Source organism: Cygnus olor, chromosome 3 (genome assembly GCF_009769625.2).
Source record: "Cygnus olor isolate bCygOlo1 chromosome 3, bCygOlo1.pri.v2, whole genome shotgun sequence".
NCBI classification, from domain to species: Eukaryota; Metazoa; Chordata; class Aves; order Anseriformes; family Anatidae; genus Cygnus; species Cygnus olor.
Window position 1 is genome coordinate 80,875,118 of NC_049171.1, and position 19,851 is coordinate 80,894,968.

General features: G+C 37.7%; 1 protein-coding gene across 5 annotated transcripts in view; it reads left to right on the forward strand.

Moving 5' to 3' along the window:
• The window catches only part of ACTN2 (actinin alpha 2), a 69,139-nt gene extending 50,054 nt beyond the window's left edge, over positions 1-19,085 (forward strand). For 2 of the 5 annotated variants that reach the window (XM_040552719.1, XM_040552718.1), the window contains exons 13-21: positions 2,659-2,767; positions 3,596-3,736; positions 4,113-4,295; positions 6,071-6,205; positions 6,659-6,838; positions 7,788-7,934; positions 15,256-15,321; positions 16,289-16,447; positions 17,850-19,085. In XM_040552719.1, the coding sequence (XP_040408653.1) occupies positions 2,659-2,767; positions 3,596-3,736; positions 4,113-4,295; positions 6,071-6,205; positions 6,659-6,838; positions 7,788-7,934; positions 15,256-15,321; positions 16,289-16,447; positions 17,850-18,008 (1,279 nt within the window). In that variant the 3' untranslated portion in view covers positions 18,009-19,085. Of the gene's footprint in view, positions 1-2,658; positions 2,768-3,595; positions 3,737-4,112; positions 4,296-6,070; positions 6,206-6,658; positions 6,839-7,787; positions 7,935-14,091; positions 14,170-15,255; positions 15,322-16,288; positions 16,448-17,849 lie in introns of all 5 variants that reach the window. The other 3 variants (XM_040552721.1, XM_040552722.1, XM_040552720.1) reach the window with 3 other exon arrangements.
• The last annotated feature ends 766 nt before the right edge of the window (positions 19,086-19,851 follow it).

The following is a 19,851-nucleotide window of genomic DNA, read 5'->3' on the forward strand; positions in this document are numbered from 1 at the left end:
TAACATGAGCCTGGTTCTAAAGCAGTGCTAAAGCGTGTTGCTCAGCAGGTTATTTTTGTGACACTATCACTATTCCTAAAGTGAGCTCATACTTAAATGCTTCTCTGGATCAGGACGAAATCTGACTAAATTTTTAATTCTTTAAATATAAGACTGAATTATGTGTAAGTTAAATAAGAACAGCTTCAGGATTTTTAAATTCCAAAGACTGTAGATTTCAAATGGCCAAACAAACAGAAAAGACTGTTTTCTCAGCAGCTCTGTAACACGTGCAGCAGTGCTTTGTTTATGCTTGATAAGCAAAACTTCTTTTTACAGAATATGAAATCCAGTCTCTTCATAGCTTCGGCGTTGAAAGAGTCACAAAAGTTAATATGACAAGAAATGGAAACCTGTGTCATATTTCCATGTAAACAATCTCCTATAAGTTATTTCTTCCTCTGCTCCTGCTTCAAACAGAACAGTGTTTTTTTGATGCATATAATAATACACTTATTGGAAGTAAACTACAGCATGCCCAGAAAGGCAGTGGAGCTAAACTGATTAATGCCAGTCAGTGGCATTACGTAGCTTATGATTTTTTTTACCCACTGGTGCCCTTTTTAAAAGTTGTTTTGATAATGTTATTCTCCTACCTATTTGTCCACAGCACATATCCCAGGAAGAAATGGGATAGCAGAGATCTTATGGGGAATGACTGAACCTCCCTGGCAGAGCTGGTGGAGGAACATTGCACATTACCTTCCAGGACTTTGAACAGAGCTGGTACAATCAGTCCCTCACTTGCATGGAAGGACACCTGCCCTTATCCTAATCGACAAAAGGAGTTAAGTTATCCATTGAAGCAAAAGTAAAACTTGCAGTACTCTTAGTAATGTGACTGGGAGTATCAAGAAAAACATCCTGTCCGTATTCTGGTATATTAGGTTAAGTATGCCAGAAGAGACCAGAATACAAATCTCCACATCCCATCCACTTAGTGTGCTACCAGTGACCTCACAGCTCACACAGGAACATCATCTAATAGTCTCAATATTCTGTAATGCAGAAAAATTAGGTCCAGCCAAAAAGTCTTAGCAATAAAATATGTCTTAGCCTGTTTCATCCAAATCTCCATGCACCTGACTTAAAATTTCTTAACAAATAGATGGCTTTTGTTGCATCCCCTGAAGGCTAACAAAAAGGCTTGCTCCAAAGGAAGAATCAAGTTTTCAAATTAAGGAGTCATTGTGTTTTATGGTTTTCTGGCAGCTTTCTCCTTATACATAAGTTCTTTTACTTTACAATTTTAGTTCTTCTTCTTCTTCCTTTTTTTTTTTGTTATGTCATTTTATTTTTACTTGTTTTACCATTTTTCAGTTTCAACAGTCAATTGATAGCAGCATATCTGAAGCCTCTTTTAAACAGAATGGTTTAGATACTTCTCAGCTTTATCCCTAAGCATATTGTTCCTACTGAGCTTAGAGGAGGAAGGATGAGTGCTGCCCCTGGCCTACAGTGTATCTTCACAGAGGAAAACTACCTCTGTTCTCATTTTGTCCTCTGTGGTTCCCAAAGTTACTGGAGGGAAGTGATCTGTGCATTCCTCTTGCCATTTGCCTAGAGAAAGATGTTCAAAAGGAGGGAACAAATTATATCTGCATTTAATGTCTTGTTCAAGCCTTAGAGTAAATCTTAGCTTCATATTTCCATGCTGTCACATAATCACGATCTCTGCAACGCTCAGTACTGTGCAAAATGTCCTCAAGGAGCAGCCAAGAGCTAAATTCAGTGAATGATGATAGGCTGAAAAAAGTGAGCTTCCGAAGTGCCAAACACATGTATTTTATTATGGCTGCAGCAGAACCAAGGGGATTATCTGTCATCAAGATCCAAAACTCAGTTTGAAACAGACTTGGTGCAGAATCTCAGGACAGAGCTTAAAAAGTTACTCCAGGCAGGAGTTTTCTGTCATTCATTTTCTGTCAGGCATATTAAACTGGTGAAAAAGCAATGCTAACTGCTACATTCCTTTTAGGTGAATTGATTTGCACTTCTGGTACACCTGGGTCTCGAGATTCCTGTTCTCTGAACCATCCAATTCTAGGGTGTAACTCTGTGAGGAATTTCTGGAGAGAAGGAAGAGAACTGTTCCCAGTGCCACAGGTCTGGGTAGCCCCTGTTAGAGATGGATTATGCCTTGAACACAACCTGAAGTCTGTTTCTCAGTTAAATGATTTCACAGTGTATTAGTATGGATGTTTTTCAGACGAAACTAATATATTTCAGGCCATTTAGCGTAACACTATACCAATCTTCAGGAACTTGATAAAGCCTCAGTCTGAAATATCCTGGTCTTCAGGAGATCAAGGTGCTTGTGCAACAAGAAAAGCTGAAACAATGATCGTTACAAACCTTAATTGTCTTTAATACCTGGACATCACAAATGGATACTTGATTTTTCTCACAGCAAAGGAAGTCAATCCTGTTTCTGTGCTGTGCTTCTTGAAATGCTGAATGTCTAGATCACACTTGTCTATACCGTATCAATTGCTTACCTGGAGGAGAAATATTGCAAAAAAAAGGGGGATAAATTACTGAGGGCCAGTGGAAGACTGCACATTGTAACTGCTCCTGTCTCTCAGAAAGTTGCAGACTTTTGTCTTCGCTCTTTCGTAGTGAACTGGACTACCATGATGCTGCAAGTGTCAATGATCGATGCCAAAAGATATGTGACCAATGGGACAGCTTGGGAACACTTACTCAGAAACGGAGAGAGGCACTGGAGGTAAACCGTATAGCAGTTAGGAGTTCAGCTGAGGGAGTGGGGGAAGGAACCATTTGTTTGTGACCTGGACGCAGTACCATTGAGCATCCACTTTGTAATCCAAACAGCAGTAAACCCTTTCATCAGATCTCCATTTCAATTTGCTGTGGTTTCATTTGCAAATAGATTTGAAATGCTCAGACCATATTGACAGTGCTTAGCTGACAAGGACAGTTCTAAAGCAGCAACAAAGGGCATGTGGTTTATAGTACCACTCTTTGGGAATTTGATGTCCAGCAAGGATAACAAAACACATTAGGCGCTTACCTTTTCATGCTTGTCGGAGCTTCATCAGGTGAGATATGGGATAGTGGTCAGCACTCAGTGAGTTTTTTGGTAGTGGGTATTTGAAAGTACTGAGATATATTTCCAAAACCTTTTTTGCTTAAGAAAAGGGGAAGTCACACATATGCATGGAAAGGTGGAAAACCTATGTCTAACTCTTCCTTTCTATATTTACAAGAAATTACTAAAGCAAGATTAGCAGATTTTAATTGATTTGCAGATAGAGTCCAATAACAAAACACTTAAAATAGTAGGGGTGGGAAAAAAACAAGTCATCTAATGTTACTCTTGAAAGGCATACATCCCTTTTTAATGTTTGATATGAAAGTATCCTTAATGTAATTAGTTCTATTACTTTCAAATAGGTGGTGAAATCAGTCAACGATATAATCGATTGCTTTTGAAAAGATGGGACATGACTTCGTGTGTGTGTGTGTGTGTGTGTGTGTGGAGTTAGGTCTTGGCCCTAGTAACAAAGGAATGTATCTTTCCCAACCTATACAGAGGACGGAGAAATTGCTTGAAACAATTGATCAGCTTCACCTGGAGTTTGCCAAAAGAGCTGCTCCTTTTAACAACTGGATGGAAGGTGCTATGGAAGACCTACAGGACATGTTTATTGTTCATAGCATAGAGGAAATACAGGTAAAAGATTGTCTAGTTTGTGGCTTACAGTCATAGGGAAGATAAGAAAGGAAGCTTTTCTTGGAGAGTAGAACAAAAATATTCTGTCTGGACATTTTCTTTGTGATAGGCGACATCTGCTCTACTATAAATTAAGTTCTTTCTTGATTGGTATGAAAGTACTCTGGAGATCATGAAAGAAACAATAGTCTTGATAAAGTCAATGAAGGCTTTTTCAGGAATGTATCTACATGTATTATTTCATGTATCTACAGATACATGCAGACAGGGTGTTTGGGAGTCAAAGAGAAGAGAGGTGCTTGTTTACAACTGATCCTCCTGATGTTGGAAGAAACATTACCGTTTTCATGCTCTCCCTCTCTGTTTCTGATTTTAGAGTTTAATCTCTGCACATGATCAATTTAAAGCTACTTTGCCAGAGGCAGATGGTGAAAGACAGGCCATACTGTCAATCCAGAATGAAGTTGAAAAAGTTATTCAGAGTTACAGCATGAGAATAAGCGCAAGCAATCCTTACAGCACTGTTACTGTGGAAGAGATTCGTACCAAGTGGGAAAAGGTAATGTATGCTAAATGCATAAAGGACATTGTAACATAGTATTTTGGTTTATGAATACTGAGAATATTCAGAGAACTTAACAATAAATCTGTATTTTTTTTCTCGCTCATCAGATGCTAGAATGAGCCAATCACTGGTTAAAAACTGGTGGAACTGGCACAAATTAAAAATTTCTTCATAAATATATTTAATAATATGGAGAGCAGAAAGAGGTGGTAGCATAAAATTCAGTTATCTAATCCACTAGAAGCATATTAAATGCAATTAAACACAATTTGCATCTATTAGATACAGTAAAATGAATAGATCGTTTGAAAAGCTGATGTTGAGATGGAAGAAGTAGTAGAGGGTTATGTTACCTTTCATAATATAAAATATTTCAAAATATTTCACTGATTTCTTATTATTTATGACACAGAATTACAGTTCTTTTCTTCAATCATATGGGCATATAGTTACACTGAGAACAAGAGCCCAGCTCTGGAGACCATTTCTATTGAATTCTAAGTCAACAATGGAACTTTAAGAGGTTTCATTTTGAGATTGTCACAGTCTGGATCTGCATTTAAATAAACTATTTTCTCTGTGATCAGTAATGTTAATGAAGCTATCTTTCTATAAATTCTATCCTATACCTCACTCCTACTCCGGTGCCACTTATATTTCCTACTGCCATGTGACTATTCATATTCTCTATGTCCCTTTACTGTACCCTTTTAATTTCCATTACTACTCCACTCTAAAATTCTTTGGAACTTTCTACAGTATCTTATGCTCTCTCATGTTTGGTAGGCTCACTTCACAATATCCCCTGCTCCCTTCACTCGGTATTACCTATGACTTATTTTGGCTTCTTGGTGGGGCAAGAAAAGCACATGTGGCTTGTACAGAGCTGGTGGCTGGCTAGTGGGTGGGTAGGCCAGTGGGTGCCCTCCAGAAGAACAGAATATGATTGCATTCTTTTTCTTAGTATAAGCAGTAGTTTGTGTGTCTTTTCTACTCAGCTCCTGCTTTTCACAAAAGTTGTAAAAATCTAGCATCTTTGGGGCCGTGCTCTGTCCAGTTAGATTGAAATTGGCTATTATCTTAAAAATACTGGAGAGGGATTAAAGAGAGGTTCTTAGAGCAATCACTTAAGCTTTATTTTCTTTGGAATGAAGACAAATAATATGCTGAAGGTGAATGAATGTTTAGAATATATGAATTTACCAATTACGTAAGCTTACATGGACAAGGTCTCAGTGGGTTATAAAAAACAGTGATATTGACTAAATTCAGAATGTCCCAGGGAAATCCAGGATAAGCCAAAAAAACATTTGCAGTGTATTAGATACCTTCAGGTACACATGAGGGACAGAGCATGTGTTGTGTTAACCTATCCTAATGGCTCTGCTTGAATGAAATATTTTTCACTGATCATTCTTAGAGCTATTACTTAGAAATTGAATATTACCTCTGTTTCCAGAGAAAATCAAAATAACTGCTCTAGTGACTGTTCAAATTAAATGATCACCTTGAACTTGAATCCAGTCAGAGGTGAGAATTTCTTCTCCCTACGTGCTAGTCTCTCTGGTCAGGCTGCCCAAGACCATAGTAACAATTTCTTATGTTAGCACAAAATTGGTAAATAGAACAGTAATATTTTTTTCTGGCTTGTCCTGATATCAACCTTCAGACCAATGAGAAAAATTAATAACTGTGGGCTTGTTTGTTCTATTTGTTTTAAAAGGATTCAATCATGCCTACTCACACTTAGTGCTTTCCCATTGTAACAGGTGAAGCAGCTGGTGCCTCAGAGGGATCAATCCTTGCAGGAGGAACTAGCCCGCCAGCATGCCAACGAGCGCCTGCGTCGCCAGTTTGCTGCTCAGGCCAATGTCATTGGGCCATGGATCCAGACCAAGATGGAGGTGAGCATCAGATGCTCATGCAAAAGCTGATGAATAAAGTGTTTTATCATTTATTATCTTTGTTTTATGCACAGAACATCAGCAATCTCCATGACAGTTTACCAGCATGAAGAATTTAGCACCTGTTAAGATGATTTTTAAAACTGTAAGGTTGTACAAGTGGTATCCTGATGGTTAGTAGGACATGTAGCTTTGAAAATTTATCACTTATCAACTATTTTGCTTCTGCTCTTAAAAGAAAGATACTGAGATCACTGGAACTTCAGTACTGATTTCAGAAATAAATGTAGCACATTTCAGAAGAAAAAGTAAAGTTTATCATCTCTGTATGAAGGTTTTATTACTATTGCTTCTTACTCTGATAATATTACATACTTACGTGAATGTGAGTCAAATCAGAAAATCTGAAACTTATATTTTGTGGGGTATGGGGGGGTGTCTCTCTTTCGACAGGAAATTGCCCGCAGCTCTATTGAAATGACAGGGCCTTTGGAGGACCAGATGAATCAGCTGAAGCAATATGAGCAAAATATCATTAACTATAAACACAACATTGACAAACTGGAAGGAGATCATCAGCTTATACAAGAAGCCTTGGTGTTTGACAATAAGCACACCAACTATACTATGGAGGTAGGCATTTACTCCAGTTTGTACTTGTTAGTTCATTTCGGCCTCTTCTCTTATAACTACCTTCCCTGATTTGAAGAGACTGAAGGAGGATGAAATTTGGCAGACTTTCTGATGATCTTATAAGACTTATCTTAAAAAACACTGTTTTTTTGTCACTTGCCTATACGCTGCTGAGAATGACCTAGTGCTGAGTGAGAGCTGTTTCCATGACTGAGGCATAAGATATTTTCAAGAGCCCTTCCTAGGTCTAAGAAAGGTGGAACATAGAGACTTATTGGCTTGATTTCTTTTCTAAGTTAATGTAAGCAAAAAGTTAAAAATGAAAATTTAGCTCATCATGACTTGTCTTGTTTTTCTTCAGATAAACACCAGAAGTTTTTGTTGTTGTTGTTGTTTTTGTTATGTTTTGTTTTTCTATGATAAAGCAATGTTTCTTCTTTATGACAAACTCATAAAGGGTTTGAGAATTTACAGATTATCATTGAAGGTCCCAATGCTGATAATGTGTAGGATGACAACTGTTGAATGCACGAGAGACTCCTCAGTTTTAAAGAAAACTTTTCATATTTGTAAAGTGACCTATGAGTTTACTAATTTACAGAATGTAGTAATATAGCTGAAACCAGTAATACTAGAAACAGTGTTGTTTGAATACCTACCTCTGACTAACTCAGGTTATGGAACATAACAGTGTAAGTCCAAGTCTTGTGGTCCAGAATAAACTCACTTTTAGTAAAGAAGTACCCATTTAGAAACCAGTTCCATATTTTCCTGAAGGCCATTTTTATTTTTAATGGTCCTTGGTCATAATGTACAGTTAGTGGTATGGAAAAGGTATCACAGAAATATTTAGAGCTGTTTTTTTTGTTTCATTTTGCTTACTGTACTTTTCATAGCTTTAGAAAAATATATTTTATTCTTTAATAAACCAGTATTTTCTCTATTGTAGCACATCCGTGTTGGATGGGAGCTCCTACTTACCACCATTGCTCGAACTATCAATGAGGTTGAGACTCAGATCCTCACAAGAGATGCCAAGGGTATCACCCAAGAACAAATGAATGACTTCAGAGCATCATTCAATCATTTTGACAGGGTACAGTACTCCTGCTTTTTCTCATTTAGCAATAGTCATCGTTCTCAAAAGCAAGTTTCTTTCCATTCCATATGTAAGCCTCTTAAAAATCTGCAAACGCAGTAAAAGTTTTTTTTTTTTTTAAACAGCAGTAAAGATCAGTTAACAAATAATTTACAGTCTTATGAAATTATAGCATTGTACAGACACTTTAAAGATTGATTTATACTCTTTAAATGTAATGCAAAATTATAGTTCTGGTAGTATTGTTGAGTATCTGTTCAAATAACAGGCAAGACTGGATGCACTGTTATGGAAAATAATGTGCCCTTTTATTTTAAGGCAGTGCAGCACGTTCTATGCACTTGCCAATGTCTTCCACCTCATTAAATTTAGCTGTAATCTTGATTACAGTATTTTTTTTCTTTGAATTGCAATTTGTCGCCGTAGAAGTATATTTGTGGGGAATAAAGTTAGGGCACTGATAGCTGTCAAAGAAAACCCTTTATTTTCCTGGCTATAAGTGGGAAGTAAGAGGCTGTGCATTTCATTTATTTAATCAGAGATGAATAAGAAAGTAGGAATTAAAACACTTCTGTGAAGAAACTTAGCTCCTTCCATGATTTATGTAGTACTCATGGATAGAGGATTAAAAAGAACTACTTATAGAAACAGTAGCAATATACATGCAGACAGGGTTCTCACATTCCTGGTTGGAGAACCATCTGTACATGAATTAGCTCTGCTGGCTCTGTACTCACAGGAACCCACCTTCAAAACTGAATTCACATTTCAAATTCTGAAAAAAAAAGATTACTGCAGTGCAGGACTAGGCTGTTGTCTTTATGTCAGTATAGATCCCTGTAGTTATCAGACTCTGCTTATACCCTAACTTATATTCTGTTATCATATGTGTCAGATCTTTCAAATTATTTCAGGCTCTAGCAAAGTGCTACTTTATTTTCACTAACCTCTTGTTTGTCCAGCTCTATCCAGAATGATTACCCATACCTGGAATTATAGTTGATGTGTATTGGATGCTGACAGTTATAGTTTGCTAAGTATTCTTTAGAATATACTTAACTGTTTAGGATGAAAAGCAGAATTCTCAAGCCTCTGCTTTTTGAAGGAACACACAAGTATAGAAAAGGCTAGCTACACAGGAATCGGGAAGAGATTTTATGGAAAATATTACTTTCCATATAATGTTATTCTACTGCAGCATAATTCCTTTTTGTATTTACTGAGGAAGCAGAAGATACCACTACAGAAGCAGAAAGAACTTTCTTGGGTTGGAAGGAAGTAGCATACTAAATGGCTTTCCCAGTGCACAAGAGCAGATGACTGAGCAATTAGAGCTATTAAAAGCGAATTTATCCAGGCTTGGATAAATTACATGGCAGTATTTCAGAGTATTTAAGATATGACAGCTTCCTAAAGATAAGGAAGTGAGGTGACTGAATCCTAGTATATGTTACACTGGATAGTCATTTCTAGCATCCTTGTATCTTTGTAGTTCATAGGTAAGTTGTCTGCCATGCTGGCAGCAAGGCTGGTTCAGTCAATGAGGAGCCACTCTTGGCATCTCTTGGTGCCCCAGAAGGTCTTGAAGGAAGAAGCTAATTCCTACAGCAACCAGCCCTAGTGTTAGGGATCTTCAGGATCTTCAGAAGGACTTTGAGATACCAAAGGGTCCAATAGAGCAAGGACATAGGAAGGGCCTATGTGTCACATAGCCACAGGCAGGCTGGAGATGGGCCATGACAATAATGTACAACACAGAAGGGCTTCTCAGCTCCTAGATCATTGCCTACCCCCATCTCCCCACTTCTCCAGGTTATAATGAGACATAGCTTCATGCAGTGCTCCTTCTGCCCTTGCTTCTGTTGCAGGAAGCATGAGCAACTGAGTCAGAAGTGCAAGGAGATGGATTCTCCAGTAGCTTCTAGGGCCTCAACATCCTGGGCCTGGACTGCAAGTTTAGCTGCACACCCTACCTGTCCCCATATCAGATATAATTCAAAGGCCTTAAAAATAGGCCTGGAAGGATCACATTAAGAGAAAAACAATTTTGCAAATACCCCCTTTAGCACACTCCTTCCATCAGAGATGGGAAATCAGTCCAGGAGGACTTCAGTATAGTCACAGTACAGCAATTACGTTCTTAGAAGCATAATGCAAGTTTAAGAAAGGAGAAAGGTAAGATCTAAAACCACTCAGCCCTCAAGCCGGGCTTTCTGCAGGGGACAGATAGCAGAAACACTGATAAAAGAGAAGCTTATACAGATTAAATTACCCTGTAATTTAAAGGGCAGATGCTACTTGATCTACACAGACTAGAAGGAGACATTGAACAAAAATGTTTGAGAGAGGCAGGCTTGTTTTTCATTTTTATATCTTTCCTGTCCTTGCACACTTGAATATTTAGCATCAGTGAACAATGACAGCCCAGGGTGCTTCAGGGATACTTCTGGCTACACTAAATAATGAGGACTCTAAATTTGGAATTTAGATAGAGAGGGCAATAATGTATTCTTTTATGGTCTTGATTATCTTAAATAGAAATGAAGAGGAAACTGGATCATCTGAACATAGGCACTAACATGAAAGTACTGACTTCTTCATGTAAGAAGGAAAAATCATTTAGCAATATATGTAATAATTCTGTTGCTCATAGGAGCATTTCTGAATGCCTGACATAGTTTTAAAAATACACTGGAAGAATTAGTCTGCAATTCACAGTGATGAATAGACAAAAAAGATATGAAAAATTAATGCTGCCCTTGACCAGTAGGCTTTAAATGCATAAGCACAACAGAATCATTTATGCCTGCTATAGCTCTGACTTCTGTGGTATTTCTTCAGTTCAAGAAACATCTTAATGTTTAACTCTTAGGCTGTGCTGAGGATGTCAGCAGGGTACTAATGTGCAGAGTAGCTCCCTTCTCTATTTTAAAGAATGTATCTTGGTACAGATAAACCTAACAACTTTCTTCCACTCCAGGAAGAATATATATATGTGTGTGTGTGTATACATACGCACATATATATATGTTTATATATATATATATATATATAAACACACATACATAAAAAATATAGTTTATAATCAATTATGAGGCTTAATTCTGCCATTGTTAGCTCTTTGAAAGAGAGCTAAGTTATTATTTTAAATAGCTTCTCCACCTTGAATATCTGAAAGAAAACAATTCTGTACTTTCCAAGCTTTTGTTTGAGGCTACATGCCTCAGACTCCCAAATTGCACTGAGTAAGTGGGCACAGTGCATATAAGAATTGCAAGGGCAGGAAGAGTTTGCATTTCTTTCGGTGCATCCACCAGCACATCTGTGCTAACACAAAAAGCATTACAAGTCACCCTTGTCAAAGGGAGGTGGTAAATACACTATCTCCCTTGGGGCAAGGGGCAGCCTACCAGGGGCTTCTCTTCCCAACAGACATGTATGCATGCTGGTACCCAAGACATTATTCCTGAGGATGTTGCTCCTTACCCAGTATTCCTTGCTGGAGGCTATGCCTAAAGGCACAGTCTAGTTGTACGTATAAATGTGAATCTTTAGCAAAGCTGGTATATTTCCTTCCTCACTGTGATTGCATAGAGGAAAAAAGAGAAAGTGGGACACCATGTCTGAATCATAGCAGTTTAGAAGTGTTTAAAATGGTGAATAGCTGAATTATGGTATGCAGACAAATTGGGACGTTGAGACATGTTGCCAGTCACTGGTTTTCAAATCTTTTCATGCAGATTCCTTTTCCAGATTCAGTATATTTAGTACATTCTAAGTAAGATCATGAAGTAGGGGATAAAAGACCTGCAGCTGCTTTGCAAGCAATATCCTACTGGCTGTTAATGTATGCTATTGTTGATTTTTGTGCAAACTACAGATTTTAAGAAGGAGCTTTGCATGCAGAACAAGAGCATCCTGCCATGGTATATTTCACTAACAGAAAAACAACAGCACCCTATTAAATGAACCCTATGATCAACCTTATGCAGGTCAATTAGCACTCAGGAAACCAAGGCATATATTTGAGAATGTATTTCTTTGACTCAGAAGCACACTTTTTTATATAAGGCCACATAAAAGTCATATAGGGGAAGGAAAAGTTTTCTGGAGACTAATAATGAAACAAGGAGAGGTTTCAGTGTTTTACTTCATATCTGTAGGAAAAGATAAATGAGCCAATTATTTATATGCTTAAAAAAACTAATTTCAGTGCTGGTGTGTAAACAATGCAAAGAACCACTTTCCATTGAGCAAGCCATCACATGGATTTGATTTATGACTTCATTGCAAAATATCATTGTATCCGATGCAACTCCAATATTTGGCGAAGATTTTTTTTTGTGCTGTAGATGATACAGATTAAAAAAATTAGCTACAAGAAAGTGAGAGCCTGCTATAGCACATGGCACAACTACTTGAACCTTCTATTGGGAAATCCCAAAGGCAGATGCTGTATGTGAGCTTCAGTGCAACCATTGCACTCCTAGAGAAAATGGTTGCTTTGGTAGATATGCTAGTCTCCCTTTCACTCCTGGCTGCCCTCCGCTACTTGTTGCATGACTACAGCTGCCATGTATGGCTGGTTAGGATGCTTACACATACAGAGAACACCCCCGGTGTACTTAAAGACCTAATATTCCCCTACCAAATCCTGTAGGGGGAGGAGGAAGAGGAACAGGATTTGGCTCTTAGTCCCCATTTCTATATTATTTTGTTTGTAGTTACACAGTAATTTCTTTGGCTTTAGAAAGAAGATAAAATGAGCTGACTGCGTTCATGGTGTGACTTGCTCCCATTGCCTGTCCTCAGGATGGTTTTGCAGAGTTTCAAGTCAGCGTAGATTAACATTTTCAGTGAATGATAAAACAAACCATTTTGAATGCTTTGTAGCAGGAATTATTCCATAAAATAGAGATGTTAACAAAAAAAATCACTGTGGTTGTGGCTTTCAACTAAATGCTGCTCCAAATGTGTAGCTTTGCTTTATCTTTCATCATTGACTTCCCACTGTTATTTTTCATCTTCCCTTCATGGAGCTGGTGGAGATTGATGTAGAGGGAGTCAGTATAATCACAGCATGATATGTCAAAAATGCATGGTGTCATGAAGTTAACCATCACTTAATCCTATTCATTGGTTAAATAAACTCAGTACATTTGTTAAAACTCTTAAAATTTCAGTTATGCATAACTACATAGAAATTTTCAAAAGTAAGTTATTCATCCACCAGGCAAACCAAATCCCTGTAAAAAGCAGAATGAAAACCTTGGATCTTCTGCAAACTGTCAATCTGTCAAATCAATAAAGGCAAAAATTTTTTAGCTTAGGAACATCTCTGTAGTTGTATACATGTTAACTCAATCTGAAGTACATGGCAGATAGGGCAAATTTTGTATGAGCAAGAAGGAAGAGAAGAACCAGTCTGTTTTTAAGAATTAGTGTAAATTTCTTGACCTGCAAAATGGAAAAATTAATTGGTTCAAAACAATGATCCAGTTAGATGTGATGGAATTAGGAGCCATTTAACCTAGAATTTAATGGGGCTCCTTTAAAGTCAGTTTTCAAACCAAAACCTTACTGTATAGATTGTTAAAGAACAGAAAACAAGATATATCATTTCTAAATTTCTTTTGGATCTAGGGAAAAGTCAATTGTTTTGTAGTTCTCTCTTTCATTTGAAATGTGCATGTTCAGTTGTTAAGAAATATTATCAGATCGAGAGAAGTAACAGTGATTGTGCAGGGAGAAAGGTTTTGCACAGATTCAGTGATCTGTTTACTGAATCTCGGATACACTGTTGTACAGCAATAGAAAATGAAGACAGCAAATGATAGTACAATAGAATAAAAACCATCGTATCAGCATAAATGTTAAAAAAAAAAAAAAATGCCCATAGAGGAATGAGTGTGAATACTGTGGTTGAAATAAGGACCTCTTGTACCAAGTGAAAAACTAAAACATGAAACTAAAAATGTTGTACACGTTTTAGGTAATTCATTGCAATAAATTGACATTATGTTTCCATGAATTTATATAAACATATGGCTATTCATAAAAGAGTAGAATGTTCTTTACTAACCAACTAACCTGATCTGTGATTTTTTCCTTTTTCCTTTCACCTTCCAAATGCATGACCTTGATGGGATGCTAGGATGAATCTGGCAATCTACACTCTGATGAATTTAAAGCCTGCCTCATCAGTCTAGGACAGGTTGGAAATGACCTGCAGGTAGAGGAAGCTGATATTGTTTTGTTTTCAGATAGGCCAATATAATAATTGCCAATTGTGGATTTAAACACCAGTGTATTCAGCACAATGCTGTAAAAAGGTTCTGCCTCTGGGAAAGCAGCTGGATTAGATGGACTCTCAGCATACCTTGGAGCCACATTTCTTGGACTGTGCATTTTTTCAAAGACTTTTCAGGTTGCTTCTTTCACTTGATGAGACAACTGTGGGGAACTCCTATGCTTCTTGCAACCAGACTTCTCATTTTCTTTTCCTCAGACTCAACACAAGCTCTCTACTGCTCTCTCCTTATTTAGAATGATACAGTCTTCTCAAAACCACTGTATTATACCACAAAACAGAGGAAACATTTCTTTACCTTATTACTGTCATACCATTTATTCACCTCTGACCCAGGAATAACACGTGTTATTGCCTGTAAAATAAGCAACCTCCTTTTATACAAGGCCTTTCAGTGACCTTCTAAGTTTTGCAAGTCCCATCCTTTAAGTCAGCGTGCTCATCTCTTTGTTGTAGTCTAGAGCTTGATAGCCTGTAGTCAGAAGAAGGAAAATCCATGTATTTATTTCCAATATATCAGCAGGTAGCTCTTACCATGTACCTTGGAGGTGGAGTGTTTTAAATAGTCAGTGATACACTATTTTCTGTCTGTTTTTAACTACACTTATAGTCACTACTCTGTCCCTTGCAGAGAATTGAAAAGACTTGGAATATCAGGGAGGCAGCTTGTGCATCTCCTCATTTTGACTAGTTTAGTAACAAACTTTTCTCCTTGCTCTTTTCTTTGTCTTCTCTGGTTGTCTCCTCTGTATTTTTGTCTTCTCCCTTATCTCTCCCCTGACCTTTCACCTTGTGGTGAAAATGTCTGTTTCCTGTGTGTAATATGTTAGCTACTTCTTCCTCCTCTAAAACTGATGATGATTCTGGTGATCTGCTTGGGCAATATCAATGAATACTGTTCATATACTGGATCCAATTTCCCAATGGTCTAAACTCATCACCTGAAAATGACCTTGGATGCTTCACACCTTTCCTTCCATATGTTCCTTACATTGTTTTGATCAATAGAGGAAGAATGGACTGATGGACCACGATGATTTCAGAGCTTGCCTGATTTCAATGGGTTATGATTTGGTATGAATTTTACGAAACAATGGCAATTGATTTTGCTTACAGCTTGTGACAATAACCCAGCAACACTAAACCTTATTTAGATTGGCAGAATACTAATAATATAATTTACACTAGAGATATTAGTTCCTTGTTTGTTTGCTTTTTTCTGTGTTTTCAAATGGTTAAAAAGGAAGTTAAAAGTAAAACTAGACACTTGAGAACCATATTCTATGGTCAACTGTATTGCTCTTTGAATTATAAGGAAATTTTCAAAGTTGAATTTAACAGTCATTAAATCTTTATTTCTTCTTTCTTTTCTGTATAAAATTAAAATTTTTATCTGCATGAGGAAGGACAAGTTTGATGTTTTTTACTTCTTATTATTCTCATGAACTAGGTTTGGGCACTGCACTCTTTTCCCTCATTTTTTAAAAAATTCCCCCCACCCATCCATGCCAGTTCATTCTTTTTAGTGGAAAAAAAAGATGAGCTGAAGTTGAACTGTCCTGTATGTGGCGTGAAATTTTTAGAATTGTTTCCCTCAGTTCTTTGTTCAGTGAGTCTGCATATACCTTCTTGGGGTATTTTTCCAAGTTCCTGTGCAGTACCTAAATAATAATGGGATTATTATTGGTTTTAGGAGGTGGTGAAAAATGAAGGGTTAGAACAAGGTTAACAGGCATTGAGAGAGAATGGGACAGGGGGGAAGTTACAGAAAGTTAATTCAAAGGTATGTGCTGTGTATTTGGGACAAAGAATATCTTTTCCAAAAGCACCATGGCTGTTTTACAAAAGAGAGGTAGTTATTTAAGATCCCAGATTTCATCAACTGTGACACTTCTGTTCCTAAGTCGGTAATATGCTTTAAAGACTATGACCACTGGTACCTAGTGGTTCATGAGAAGACATGAAGACATGGGCTTCATGGGCTTTCAGAGACATATTACAGTGACCTTTTTTTTTTTATTATTTTTTAATTCTCTGAAAGGGTGAAGCTGAGTTTGCCCGGATCATGTCTCTGGTTGACCCCAATGGACAAGGAACTGTTACTTTCCAGTCCTTCATTGACTTCATGACCAGAGAAACAGCAGATACAGACACGGCTGAGCAAGTGATAGCTTCCTTCAGAATCCTGGCTTCAGATAAGGTCAGTCATTATGCTGCTGGCTGTAAGGATTAAACAGCTCTCCTGTTTAGCTCTTATTTACTGAAAGTCTTATACAAGCTTTTTAGTAATTATGAAGCTTTGTTTTCAGTTCGTAAGAGTTCAGAGAAGGCACTTGCCTTTTTTCTTGTATGGAACCAACACTCTTAGCTGAAATGTGTGCAGAATTCAAGGTTTGTATCGTCACACAGAGATAACAAAATTAGACATCTTAGACAAACAGTTTGTCCATATAATGGATATATTGTACATCAAGCTGTTTCCACACAGCAGCCTTCATTAAAGGAGAACTCATTCTGCCTTTCATGATGTTGTCTGGATGTTTCAATGCAGAATTTGGCCCTCTGGAACACAGCCTGGGTCAATTGCACAAGATTACACCCAATTGTGGGCCAGGTTGTGACCTGACATCTCATGCAACAGGGTGATGCAATGTGGCATTGCCCCATCCGAGGAGGAACAAGAGGAAGCTTCCTCTGTTCCTCCACGGGTACATGGAGGAAGCTCCTGAGTTTGGCATGCTCTCCACCCCACAGCCAGATCCACTGGTGAGTGAGCTGTGTTAAGAAAATTAAAGGAAGGAAGATGGCAACACAGTAGCCTCTGGAGGAGGCAGGGCCTCATCTGCCAGGAAACCAATCCTGTGCTATTGAGAAAGAAGAGATCACAGCAGTACGGGTCTATTTGCCCAAGCTCGCTCTATTGATTTTGTCATTCTGGCTGTTTGTATTGATTTTGTGATCTCAGTTATTAAGGACCACATTCTGAACTCAGGACATGTTTGCAGTAGTCATCACAGTTACTGTGGACCTCATTTTGAATTCCAGACATGTTCTCAGTAGGAATTCATGTGCAAGATGAAAGCCAAGGTCTCAGGAAAATACAGTTTTCTTTATGTTGTTATTTTAAACAGTGCCAATTCTACTAGTGGTTTCAGAGTGTATCCTTCATATCATAAATGCAAACCATTAATAGCAATAGTGCATCTTTCATTATAAATATATTAGGATGTTGAAACTACCATGATCTAACTGACAGTGTGTCTGCCCTGTCACTGCAGAAGGGACAGTGAGGCACTCTAGGGATACTGAACTAGCTACCCATGGATGGGCTCCTGTAGCAGTAGCAGTCTACCCATTGCTGCACAGTGATCCGTGGCTAACACACACAGGTACATATCCTGAGACTGGATTTTAACCTAATCAGTTTGTTGGTGTAGGATTGTTTCCTTCATCATTAAGGGTGGAGTTTATCAAGCAGAACATTTGGTTACAGGAAAATGAGCAGGACATCCAAGTGTATTAGCCACAGTTACAGAAAACGAATGTATTTTAAGTCTTTGAAGAATACATACTGAATTTGTCAATCGTTTCCCCCCTCACAGCCTTATATCCTCGCAGATGAGTTACGTCGAGAGCTGCCTCCTGAGCAGGCTCAGTACTGCATCAAGAGAATGCCTCCATACACTGGCCCAGGTTCTGTTCCTGGGGCTCTGGATTACACCTCATTTTCATCAGCACTGTATGGAGAGAGTGACCTCTGATTCTGTAATTGGCTGTATTCATAGTAAACACAAAAAATACCCACCTGATTGCCCAGATTGCTTCTCAAAAGGTTTGACAAGCTGATTTAAAAATGAGTTTTACAAATGCAGTAGGTATCTTCAGTGTAAAGTGCTATTACTAAAGCAACTAGTGAATATTAATGTGTGCAGCACGCTAGATTACTGCATTGTTGGTTTTAGGTTGTCTGTCCTATACAATGCTAGAAAATATTATAAAAAAGAAAAAAGAAAAAAAAAAGGCAAGATACTGACTTTGGAAATGTTCCTTAAGAAGATAGAATGTCAGGCCTAAGAACATTGAAACTTTCAATTGTTTAGACTCACAAAATACTTCTCCATTTTCAGAATGCCACATGTGCTTCTTTTACGATGTTCATAAAACTATGTTAAAGTCATGCTTTTTTCTTTCATAGAGCAATGTTATTTTCCTCTTATGATTTCTGATTTTATATGCTTCTACTGGTGAAATTTAATAACATATTAAAATGAAGTTTTTCGGGGAAGAAATATATCAAAGAAGTAAACTACTTAATTACTAAAACAATCCAGAATGCTATGTTTTTGTCTCTTAAAGACGGTTTTCCAATATCACAAAGAATTGTAATATAGGGGAAAAAAAGCTGAAAAGCTAATTAAATTGCAGGTTTAGAGTTATGTTAGCAGTACTTTTAAGCCTTTAACTTTTACAGATGAGGGAGTACAACTTTTATAATCAGAAATAGCAAGGAAGCTAATTTCATGTGAGCTGTTTTGTTTTGAAACCCTCTTTCTTGTCTGTGTTGGACAATGTTTGTTTCTCAGTATAAGAAAGCCAGTCCCTTGTTGCATTAGTGGGCAACATTCATCTCCATCCTGCATAATGCAAAATCCCATCTGAGCAAATGTAGCATGGTTGTCTTGCAGCTTTAACTGTTCAGTGCTCAAATTACAATTTGTCTTGACTTCTGCTGGTTCACAGGCAGTTTGGTCTGTATTATGCTCTTGTGAACTGTTTGTTCTACTGTTTTTTTTCCATCTTGAGAAATAAAATAAAAAAGCAGTAATTTTTTTACTTGAACCTACTGTCACTGAGGAAATGCAATGTAATCAAACAAAACCATTTACAAATGGTGAAGTGAGCTCTGCAGCCCAGTGCTATTAAAGCAATGATGTGCCTATTAAATAAAGTCTGCTTTTCAAAACCTTATGAGACTTCTGTCATTGACAATCATCTAGTGTTTCCCTCTAAGAATTTGAAATATATCTGAACATTAAAGGAGATTTGTCTACGGAAAGTTCAAAAAATGTCATGCATTTCTGTACACTATGTTTGCATGAACAACAGGTGCTATGTGCTGGAGGGACAGGTATGGCCTCATGAAGCGACATGGAGCTCAGAGTGAATGGGACAGTGTTTCCACTCGAGTCACCTGGGCACATGTCCATAGCTTATCGGACTCTTAGTTTAGATTGTTTTCAATGAGATGTGGGCACGAATACTTTTGAAGATGTTGGCCTTACCCTTCTGTATCTCTCTTTTTCCTCTTATGCAAAAAAGCAGGTGTTAAGTACACAATAACGCTTTCATTGGCCTTTGCTTCCTGCAAGGTAAGGTGCGTGTGGTGTGAGCAATTTCAAAACAATCCCAGAGGAGATGGGTAACAATCAAATAACTCTTCCTCCTCCACCTTGTGTACAGAGCAGTGTCGCTTCCAGACAAATGACTGTTGGGTAGGCTGAATCCTATTAAATAAATCTGTATATCTCTCATTGTTACAGTTTAATGCAACCAGAAGAATAAGACATTGAACCTCCAAGCAGAGCACAAAAGCAAAATCTCAGT